The 11775-nt window shown below is 47.0% G+C and overlaps 1 protein-coding gene across 2 annotated transcripts; it reads right to left on the bottom strand.

The window, feature by feature from the left end:
• Nucleotides 1–7909: 7909 nt before the first annotated feature.
• LOC117190072 (histone-lysine N-methyltransferase, H3 lysine-79 specific-like) lies at nucleotides 7910–10979 on the bottom strand. Of its 2 annotated transcripts, XM_033395153.1 has the most exons (6): nucleotides 10478–10742; nucleotides 10239–10407; nucleotides 9179–10184; nucleotides 9012–9108; nucleotides 8293–8950; nucleotides 7910–8229 (listed from the first exon to the last, which is right to left on the bottom strand). In XM_033395153.1, the coding sequence occupies exons 1-6, from the start codon at nucleotides 10544–10546 to the stop codon at nucleotides 8036–8038; spliced, it is 2193 nt and encodes a 730-aa protein (XP_033251044.1). In that variant the 5' UTR covers nucleotides 10547–10742; the 3' UTR covers nucleotides 7910–8035. The 2 variants fall into 2 exon arrangements, with proteins under 2 accessions (XP_033251044.1, XP_033251043.1); XM_033395152.1 differs by having other exon boundaries at nucleotides 9179–10407; nucleotides 10478–10979.
• Between the last annotated feature and the right edge of the window lie 796 nt (nucleotides 10980–11775).

Below are 11775 nucleotides of genomic sequence, written 5' to 3'. Positions count from 1 at the left end.
CTATAATAATAATACGATCCAATTCAGATTCCGCAGTCTTAAAGATATGGTCATTCTCTACAATTCTACGTTTTTGGTTTTCTCATATCTTTAAAATTGTGGATGCCACAGATTTTCGTCCTTCGTGGGGGCGGGAGTGGGCGGGGGGAAGTTTTGAAATATTTTTGTAGCAGTGACATATGACAGAAGTCTGGATCCAAAACATCGTTGCTCTAGCTCTTATAGTCTTTGAGCACTAGGCGCTGAAGGGGACGGACAGACGGACAGACGGACGGACGGACAGACGGACAGACAGACAGGGCTCAATCGACTCGGCTATTGATGCTGATCAAGAATATATATACTTTATGGGGTCGGAAACGATTCCTTCTGGACGTTACACACATCCACTTTTACCACAAATCTAATATACCCCAATACTCATTTTCGCATAAACGCCCCTACAAGTGGCTGGCTGCGCCGCCCGAGCAAAGTCGCCAGAGGGCGCCAGGGCGGCCGTGATCCCAGGTGCAATAAAGAGCGCGCGCGGAATAGGGCCGTTTGAATAGGGAAGGCACACTCCGTCGCAAGGTCGCGGAAAACGGGAGTATTCCGCTACGGGAAGAAGGAGGGGGGTGTAAGGAACCGCGGTTCCCACAGGCCGAATTCGACCACAGCACAGCCGGATAAGGCTGTGGAACGGTCGGATAAAGGCTGATGGCTAGCCGGATAAGGCGAAGGTCAGTCCGCATACCCACGGATATCCGGATGCGGCGAAGAGGCCAAGGGCCCCGAGAGGAGAAGTGTCCCGCTCTCAGAGAGAGAGACACGCGAGAGGCAGAGGAGACGGCGGGATCGGGCCGGCAGTGATCCGACGCATGACCAAATAAGGGAATGGGATCACGCCACCGGCCAGGCCCCGTTACGAAGGCCGTGGAAACCAGGAGACGGCGATGGAAAATTACCGACGCCGAGCCGGGTCCCGTTAAGGCGGGGTTATAAAAGGAGGCTGCAGCGACGAAACGAGATCTATTTCGTGGATCGCGCGCGCACAATTAAACCCCGCCGAAACGTAAGAGTGATACCCGGTACGGTTCGAAGAAGTGCAGTGAAGTGAATACAGCACCAGGAAGACAGGCCCCGCCTGCCCCCATAGTGAGTCTAAGCTAAGAGGTGATCCACATTTACCGGCGGAAGCTAAGGGGGAAGTGCGAGACGTGGAGTGCGGATTTGAGTGGCGGGCCAAAGCAATAGCGGAGGTCAAATTGCCCCAATCGTTTGATAAAATCATTATGGACTCAAGCGCAGGAAGTCCACTTCACAATTCATGAGGAATACGAGGACCCAGTGGAAGGAGGATATGACATGGAATCCTACCTAACACTGGAAAGTAAGGTCCAAAGAGCATTGACAAAATCAGCCACACCAAACACGGATAACGTGCATCTTCCACGCATCAGCATCCCAAAGTTTGATGGGGATCTATTAAAATGGACCCAGTTCTTCGATCTGTTCTCATGCATGGGGCATGAGACCAACATGCCTACGGTGAAAAAGATGTGGTATCTTAAAACCACCGTTACCGGCGAGGCAGAAAGATTGATTCGACATATCGATCTAAAGGAAGAAAATTATGAAGCCGCTTGGGAAATACTAGTTGACGCATACAACAATCCCAGAGATGTTTCGAACACGGTACTGAACCGCTTCCTCAATCACCAAACAATTAATGACGATCCCAAGTCATTAAAAGAGTTGTATATAACAACCATAGAATCCCTTGCATCACTAAAGGGATTGGGCATCAATATATCTACATGGGATCCGATATTGATTGCCACTATCAGAAACAAACTGGATGTAACAAATAAGGCCTTGTATGAGCAATCATTGGGAAGCTCAAAGGACATTCAGGCGCTGGATACGATGCTTCAGTTCTTGGAGCAAAGAATTCGGGTTCTAGGAACCAGTAAGAAGCCACCAGCATCAAGGAGAGAGCCAAAAGGCACGACATGTGCATCAGCAAACACAGGGAGAACGCGAGCACCCTTACGCACATTCTGCAAAAAGCAAGCTCTACGGATGCGAAGAATTTCGCTCCAAATCTCCATCAGAACGACTAAATTGGGTACAAAAACAAAAAATGTGCGTTAGAACAAATCCCAAAACAAACGCATGCCCTGGTCGAAACTGCTTCAAGTGTTACAAGAAGCACAACACGATTCTACATTTGGAAACAGCATCAGGCGCAGCTACAGAATCAAGAGGCCCGACGGTTGGTGCAGCAAGTAACAATAGTTACAATCTTCTGGCCACAGCAAAGGTGGCAGTAGAAGCCAACAACGGGCAGGTTGCTAATTTCAGAGCACTGCTAGATTCAGGATCACAGATAAACTTGATATCTGAACGAATGGCATCAATGTTGTCACTCAGACTAAAAGACACAACATTACGGATCGAAGGAAATGGAGGTCAATCAAAGACCAGCAGAGCACGAGTAAATGTGCTCATGAAATCCCTTCACAATGGTTTTACGCAAAGAATTGAAGCTTTCGTATTACCACAGATAATAGCTGATCAACCAGCTCAGGCACTCGATTCAGATAGCTTAAACATACCAAGCAAGATCTCACTGGCAGATCCAAACTTCCATAAGCCAGGCAAAATCGACATGCTAATCGGAGCCGAGCATTACTACTCGCTGCTGCTACCAGATCAACAGCAGCTAAGGACAGGAGGCCCGTTGCTACAAAACACGAAACTGGGATGGATTGTGGCAGGAAAAGTCAAATCTGCCCACAATTCCTCACCCATTTGTGCAACGGGAGTAAACGAGCTCATGGAAAGATTCTGGACTCTGGACAATCTAGAGACGGAAGACAAACTACGCACTCCAGTGGAAGCACGGTGTGAAGCTCATTTTATAGAAAATCTTCAGACAGCTTCAGACGGCCGTTTTATTGTAAAGCTCCCATTTTCCGAACACCCTTCAGCCCTGGGGGAGTCGTTGGAAACCGCAACAAAAAAATTCCTAGCGTTGGAGCGGCGAAGCTCAACAGAAACTTGGAAGAGTTATGTGGACTTCATGGAAGACTATGAAGGACTAGGACATATGAAGATTGTGCCAGCATCAAAAGTTCCCAAAAGGCACTACTTCATTCCACATCATTGTGTACTCAAACCTGAGAGCACCACCACAAAACTTCGGGTAGTATTCGATGCCTCATGCAAATCAACAAGCTGGAAATCTTTGAACGACATTCGGCAGGCTGGACCCACCGTTCAGAGCGAACTTATGTCCATTCTGCTACGATTTCGAATTCATAAGTACGTACTCACAGCGGACATAGAAAAGATGTACCGGCAAGTGTGGATGAATCCGGAGGATCAATTCCATCAGATGATAGTCTGGAGAAACAATCCATCCGAAGAGATCAGGTACTCTCGCCTGAAAACAGTAACATATGGGACAACAGCTGCTCCGTTCCTAGCAACGAAATGTCTGGATCATTTGGCAATACAATACAAAGGCAGACTACCAGTAGGATCAACAAAATTAAAAACCGATTTCTATGTTGACGAGTGTGTAACTGGAGCAAACACGATTCCAGAGACAATTCATGTTCGACAAGAACTAAATAAGATATTGCTACCGTCCGGATTCAAATTGCGCAAGTGGTGCTCCAACAATGAGCAACTTCTCCATTACAACACCAAACCGAATGGAAAGAATACCGGGACGACTTACAAACATTGAACAAAATGCAAATTCCCCGGCATATCTACGATGGTAAAATTCCAGTTACCCAAGAACTCCATACGTTTGTAGATGCATCAGAACGAGCATATGGCGCAGCAGTATATGTACGCGCTACATACAAAAACAACCAAGTGTCAGTAAGACTGCTCTGTTCGAAATCACGTGTGGCGCCGACAGCCAAACAATCGCTACCACGGTTAGAACTTTGTGCTGCAGTCCTCGGTGTCGAGCTCACAAACCGAGTCCTAGGAGACGATGAGCTCATCCGAGTTGGTGGTAGACTTGAAGAAGCTCTACTTCCATACAACGCAAAACACCCAGTTTTGCTGCCTTACAATGACCCAATCGTCAAAATGATTTTGCGGGAGCTACATGAGGAGAACATGCATTGTGGTGCTCAAGCATTAAGGTCAATTGCAAGACAACAATATTGGATTATCAATGACAAGACAATGGCTAGAAGCATCATCCACAGCTGTGTTAGATGCACCAAGGCTAGACCAAAGCTGATGCACCAGATCATGTGCAATCTCCCAGCACAACGAGTCACACAAGCACGCCCGTTTCTTAATGCAGGCGTCGACTACTGTGGACCAATCTCGATCCACCATAAGATCCGAGGCAAAAGACCAGATAAGGCATACATCGCCGTGTTCTGCTGCTTTTCCACAAAGGCAGTACACCTGGAGCTGGTAAGCGACCTGACCACAGATGCATTCTTGGCCGCCCTGCGTCGATTCTTAAGCAGACGTGGGAAGTGCCAAACCATTCATTGCGACAATGCAACGAACTTTGTGGGTGCAAACAACCAGCTTAAAGAATTAGAAGACTATATTCAGCTCAAAGGCAAGTGCTCTGATCACGAATCATTGTAACAAAAAACAAGTGGATTTTAAATTCATTCCTCCCAGGGCTCCATCGTTTGGCGGCCTCTGGGAAGCGGCGGTAAAATCAGCAAAAAAGCTGTTGATAACAACCACCAACACAGCCTCATTGACATTTGAAGAACTAAACACAGTGATAATCGAAATTGAAGCAATTCTCAATTCTCGACCCATCACTCCAATGTCAAATGATCCCACTGATACAACAGCGCTCACCCCAGAACACTTCTTGATTGGTGAACCATTGACAACGCCTCCTGAAGTCAATACTGATCATCAAGGAAGAACATTGGTCAAGCGCTGGGAATTGGTATCGCGCCTAAAGCATTCATTCTGGAAACAATGGTGTACAGAATACCTCCAAGAATTGCAAGCTCGGCATAAATGGAAGACCGCTTCACCAAACGTACCTGAAGGATTATTAGTTTTCGTTAAGGAAGACAACCTTCCTGTAATGAAGTGGCCAATGGGTCGCATCATTAAGACATATCCTGGACAGGACAACCACGTACGAGTGGTTGACGTTAAGACAGCATCTGGCGTATACAAGCTCCCGATCACTCGTCTAGCGCCGCTCTTTCCAGAAGATGTGGCAATCAAACGTTCCCACAACGTGATCAGTGACACCACGGAGAGTGATGAGCCACCCACACAGCGAACAACAAAATTGTCACCTACATTAACATCAACATTAGTGGTGCTGTTGCTCATGCTTCCATTAGCATTGTCACAGTCAATAAATGTGACACAATTCGCAAACAAGCCTGGAATATTCTATGAGAAACTTGGAACATCAAGAATAGCAACGTCTGAGTGGACCATGATCGTATACTATGACTTGGACCCATATTGGAAGGATATGCAACTAATGTATGCTGGAATTTCAGAGTTACGATACATGTGCCCTGAACTAAAAAATGTTCCGGCATGTAACTCCATAGTTCAACACTTTCAACATGTGTATAACGAGCTACAAGCAGGAAGCGTTTTAATGAAAACCTCTCGAAAACGCAGATCGCCGCTGGACATCATAGGAAATGTAGCAAGCAGTCTTTTTAGTGTTCTCGACGCAAAATACGCAGAAGAGATGACTCAAGTAATTGAGAAAGTGAAAACCAATGAAGACTTTCTACTACATCTGCTCCAAAACCAAACATCAATTGTCGACGCGACAATAAACGTAGTCAGAAAAGACAAAGTAACAACTGATAATCGCCTAAAAATTTTGGAACAGCATATGGCTACTATCAACCGAGAAAGAGGGTCATATCACAGCGTTCATCTGACTCAAGCGTACTTAGGACTAATAGCACAATTAACCCTACTCACAACAACTCTCCAACGAATGCAGTCCGACATATCTGATGTCCTAATCGGTATTCATCATCGGAGAATAAGCCCCACGCTGGTGTCTCCCGAGCAACTAATAGACCAACTAGACCAGATACGGGATCATTTGCCACAAGATCAAATGCTGCCGGTCACAACGAAGGAGGTGATTCAACTATACAGAATCATGCGAGCCGAAGGAACCCTGACTGCAAAACACGTCATCTTCAAGCTGACGCTACCGCTGGTCTCAACAGCTCAGCTCGAAGTCTTCAGCATCATCCCAATTCCGTTTTGGGATTCAACAAGCTGGAGTCTATTTGACCTCAGAACCACTATAGTAACGGTGAACATCCACCGAGACCAGTTCATGGGCACTACCCAAGAGGAATTCCGACGTTGTCTTAAAGTACACAGCGAGGAGTTCATCTGCTTTGACCATCAGACAATCTTCAATGTGGACAATCGCTGTGAGTTTCAACTGTTTAACAATAAAACAGAAACACTGTGTCAGGTAACACACACAAAGGCTGACACGGTGGGGCTAAAAACTCAGCATCCAAATAAATGGATCTTCGCAACGCATTCTACAACTAAACTTCAAGCAGTATGCAACGGAGTTCCGTCAACCATAACACTGGAAGGAACTGGTCTACTCTCCATGTCCCCTGGTTGCACTGCTCGCAATACTGAAGTAAGCATCAGCACCTTCAGCACCACAATCAGCGAAGTAAAATCGACTTACACTCGGTTTGGTGACGTGAGCCCACCGGAGACATCACCCTCGCCACCAATGTGGCAACTGAAGAACCAGACATCAGACTTTCTTCAAGAACTTGATGATCTACGCCAGCAACTATCAGCCATCAATCATCACGAGCTGCCACACCATCTCACCACCGTGCAGCACCATCAACTCGCTGCTTATGCAGCCCTAGCAATATCAATTCTATTGATCACTGCCTTCATTTTCCGGGAGAAGTATCAACTATGGAAACCAAGGCCATCAAACCCCGATCCAGCCATGTCATCAACCCCTATACCCCTTGCACACCGGTTTGCCATCGACTTGAACGATGGTTGAACACAGTTTCAACGGCCGGGAGAATGTTCAGTTGCAGAAATATGCTTAAGTAATAGTTTAAAATACCCGTCGGCATAACACAGTGTTCTATTTAACATGTATTATAATACCTCACGACAACACACTGGCCACTGCAGTCCCTTCTGCTGACAATGCACTCTCTCCGCAGAGGGCGAAGACAGCGGGGCAGTTGCTGACCATCAAAATATCGCAATTGCCCACCAGACACTAAAATTATCCATAATACACAAAACATATATTTGACAGACTCAGCACTTTTGTACCTTTTATTACCTATAAATAAGAATCAGTTTTATCAATATAATCAGTATCAGAAACAGTACCATAACTGCCTGTCACTCATCTTCCATCGCAATCATCAGAGGCTGTCGCCGTGTCTTCAGACCCTCCCTTGCGCACCGTAGGATACCCACTCCGCAGTCCAACTGGTTCAAGTTCTAGTTGCGACGACCAAACTGTAGACGGTTTATGTACCGTATGCAACCCAGCTTCCTACACACACACACACATTAACACTATCTTTGAAATTAGCAAAATAAAGTATAAAAATGTCCAGACACCGGTTGACAAGCAACAAATACCACCAAAATGTAAAAAATTTCGTTACATCCATACTCAATTGCGTTACTTTTCAGACTTTTTAGACTACTTTTCACTAATCGACAGCAGCAGCAGCAGAAACAAAAACCAACAATAGCACCTTCATTGTTAATGGAAACACCTCGGGGCATCAAAACATCAAGCCCCCTGGCAAGACACCAAGAAGACCATTAATTGAGCACGCCGGCGGCTTTAATAGTTCTTAAGCAGTTGGGTATTAGTGTCAGTGGGAATCAAGTGGAATGGAAGTGGTATCGAGCGGTATCTTGCATTACTTTTCGCAAATAAATTTATTTCATTTAAACTTCATTTATATTTCCATAGAACAGTAAGAAAAACAGGTGATTTTTTTATATACATGCGTATGTTTGTGTATAATTAGTATTTTGGGAGCTCCGAGTAGCGTGGGGGCGTGGACCAGAGCACGCTGGAGTTGCGCTTCAGCTGGCTGGGATCGATGTTGGGGAAAATCAGTTTCAGGTCCGGAGTGCTGGGGGCCACCGAGAAGAAGCTGTCGATGACATCGGTGGGACAGTGGCTCTGCATGGCAATCGCTTCGCCGCGTACATGGCCTGAAAATGGGTCACAAAATTTCAGATTAGATCAGACACTGGCTAAACAAAACGCTAACTTACTGCGACTCCAGGTGGGTGCTGGCGGACGCTTTTGGGTGACCTTGCCCTCGTCATCGGTGGAGTCATCCTCGTGCAGCATGTCCCATGTGTATTTTGTCTTCGGCGGCGGTGGCAGCATCTTCTTCTTGGCCCCGGTCAACTGTGCCAGCTTCTGATTCTCCAGCTCCCGGATCTTGGCTTTCCTGAGGGCCTCGGCCTCCTCCTGCTGGCGCATCTTACGATTCAGCTCCTCAACCTCCAGCCGCTTGCGCTCCTCCAGCTTCTTTCGTTCCTCCTGTTTCTTGGCGCGTTCCGCGGTCTGCTTGGCAATGCGTTCGGCTCGCTCCCGCTCCTTTGCCTCTCGCTGCTGGGCGGCGTGCTGATGCTTTTGCTCACGCAGCTTCTTGCGCTCCTCGGCCAGGCTGTGCAGACCCTTGCGGAAGTCTTCGCCGCTGTTCTCGCGTAACAGGCTCTTGGTGGATGCAGAGCTGGTGGACTTCAGGTTGGTCCCGGTGGCAGTCTTCAGCAGCGTCGTTGCCTTTGAGGCACTCATGGGGGCCGTCTTGGGCTGGGCCGAGCTCACGGGCAATAGACTTGAGGTCTGAGTGGGCGTATTAAAGCGCCCCACAGTCGGTGGCTGCAACTTGCCAATCTTGGGCGTGTTGCTCGTGTTCGTGCCCTGAAAAAGGATCATCAATCATCAATTCCCGAACAAACGAGGGAGAGCACTGCACTCTTACCGTATCCTTGGCTCGCTGGGAGCGTAAGTTGTTTTGGGCAATGGCCGCATTTTCGAAGGCCTCCACGCGCATCTTCACTGGACTCTGCAAGAGCGGACTGTGGGCAGGTCAAAAGGGAAGTATTGATGCTCCAATTCAAATAGTCTCCAAGATTTACTCATACTCACTTAAACAGCTCATGGGTGCGGCCGGGCAGCTTCATGGTCTTCACATTTGAGAGAAATTTCGCCACTGGTACCCTGTCGTCCAGCGACTCATCCTCTGTCAGGAGACTGCTAGTAATAACTTCCAAGGTGGCGTCGGCCGGTGCAATGTTGGGACTTTCATCGGTGGGAGCCGGACCCAGCACCATTGTGGCGTTGGACAAGGTGTTCGTTTCATTAATGGCGGCGCCAGCAGAAGCCTGCTGCTGCTGTTCTTCGATGGGCGGCCCCTCGAGGGCGTCTTTGTAGATGGAGCGCTCCTGGTTGCGCGACTCGGTGCTGTTTTTGCGTGTCCGCGAGGAGACGGGCGAGTTTTGATCAATTTCACTAAATTGCTCCACCTTGATGGGCCGATGGCAGGCGCCATCCTTCTTCTTCTTTCGCCCCTTCTTGGACATCTCGGATGCCGTTGTAGTATGGCTGAATGCAGTCTCATCCGACCTGGTAGCATCCGTCTCCAAAATTGTGGATGTGGTATCTGTGGCCGGTAGGGGCGGCGGCATCTCGCCGGTAAACTTCTCCCGCTTGACTTTGACGCACACATTCTTGGAGGCGAAGACTTCGGCTGGCTTCTTGATGGGCTCTATTGGTAGTGTTGGTGGTGCCTCCTGTGGCTTTGTCTCCTCCACAACTGACGGTTTGGGATCCGGTGCTATGTTGTGCGTCCTGCCGTTGATCTGCGAGACGCGCTGTTCGCTCTCCACCTTCACCCGGATCGAATCCTCTTCGCTGGGGCGACGCATCTTTCGGATGAGAGAGTGCTCCTTGAGCAGCTTTACCGTTTTCAATTTGGCAGCCCGCTGCGGCCGGCCCGAGCTCATGGTGGTGTCGGCTAGAGTCGGTGCCGGTGGCGGCGGCATTAACGAGGCTGTGCTTTTCAGGTTCTCCACCTCGGCAATGGCCAAGAGCTGGGAGTTGCTCAACCGCGCACTTTGGCGGCCCGAGGACTCTGCCGTGACGTCGGGGGCATCTGGGGAGAGTGCAAGGTGAGTCTTGGTCTCCTTTGGCCCACAGCACAACTCACCTTCGGAATCATCTGTGTTCTCGGTCAGAGCGGTCAGCCGTTTGGGACGCTTCTTGGTCTGCTGTGGTGTCACCGCGGAGGTTTCGCTCTGCTCCGGGGCATTGTCCGCAGCCTTGGCATCTTTGGTCTTGACGCCGTAGAATAGTTCTTCCAGCTCTTTAAAGTGAGCCTGCAAAAAAAACAAACGCCCCGCCATATTGATCGCCGTGTTCTATGTCCATTGCAGCCGAAAAAAATACCTTCCGGATTGCCTCCAGTTCCAGCTGCAGCCGCGACAGCGGCTGCATTATATCCAACATGTCATCCATTTGGCACAAATGAAAATCTACACAAATTTTAACAAATTCCTTTTTTTCTCGATTCTCCAGTCGTTTTTTTCAAATGGCGGCAATGCGACGCGCGTCTGCAATGTGACCGCGGACCTAACGCTCAAATATACCGTCCGACCCACAGAAATATACGTATGACGTCTGATATATATACTCGTCGAATACTCGTATTATTATCCAATTACTTCATCAATTTCCTACAAGACCGTTTAAATTTCCGTTTTCATCTTTATTTCATTGCTTACAAAATACGGTTTTAGCAAAATCGGTCAACGGGGGTGTACAATTTCAATTAAAATACAAAATCGTATGATTAGACCTAGACAAATAGCTAGCCATAAAAGGTTAAGATTTCCCAGCCACCTAAATAAATAAACGATAATATGCTCTAAATATCATAGCTCGCAAATAGCTGTTGACACTTTCGGCGTGTCTGATAAAAACCTCTCATTGACGGACACATTGAGAAAATGGACTGAAAAGACCCGATCAAATCTGTTTTTGCTCAACTCGCTCTTCGCTCAAGCAAAGACCGATTTTTTCACTTCTCTTTTGTTCCTGTTTTTCACTGAGCATCTTGTCGCGAGTAAGCGAACAAAGTGTCTTTTGCGTATGTATGCGTGCTTGTACGTGTGATGCTTATGGCAACTATCAATTTTTGTGAATTCTATACGGTTTGACTATTGGAGCTTAAAATGAATCGTGAAAAGCAAAACGAAAATGTTCGTTTGTCAGTTATTGGATAACTAGCTATGACAATTAGTAAACGAATGACAGTACCAAGTTATATTTTTCTTTAAAGATTATTTATGTATTTCTTGATTACTTTTTCACTGCAACACCGGTACCACGTACATTCGATTCGAGATCAGAAAGGAAAGAGGAAGTGGACACTTCAGGTGTGACCAGACTAACTTTACATAATAATACTTAATATATCGATAGTATTATTTAATAGTATTTAATGTTATTATTTGAATGTGGGAATAGGCGTATTCCAACACGCCCCCTCAAAAATAACATTAATCATCAAAATCATAAAAATAAAAAAAAATGTTTTCATCATTAAATCAAAAAGGTAACATTCAATTGTTATTCTATTGTGGTTGGTGTGCATTCTGGGAAGTGTTATGTGATCTAGCATTTGCTCTAAGGATACGGGGAAAACCCAGAAAAACCCGATCAGATCACTTTAAAATTAGATTAAC

Source organism: Drosophila miranda (genome assembly GCF_003369915.1).
Source record: "Drosophila miranda strain MSH22 chromosome Y unlocalized genomic scaffold, D.miranda_PacBio2.1 Contig_Y1_pilon, whole genome shotgun sequence".
In the NCBI taxonomy this organism is placed as follows: domain Eukaryota; kingdom Metazoa; phylum Arthropoda; class Insecta; order Diptera; family Drosophilidae; genus Drosophila; species Drosophila miranda.
This window is presented reverse-complemented; position numbering and strand designations above follow the sequence as displayed.

Excerpts from the sequence above, each read along its gene's own strand:
- LOC117190072 (XM_033395152.1), bottom strand. The coding sequence starts at position 10,546 with ATGGATGACATGTTGGATATAATGCAGCCGCTGTCGCGGCTGCAGCTG. Across the intron at positions 9,109-9,178 it reads CGCACCCATGAGCTGTTTAA|TCCGCTCTTGCAGAGTCCAG; the intron begins GTGAGTATGAGT and ends ACCTGCCCACAG. Across the intron at positions 8,951-9,011 it reads CCCAGCGAGCCAAGGATACG|GGCACGAACACGAGCAACAC; the intron begins GTAAGAGTGCAG and ends ATCCTTTTTCAG.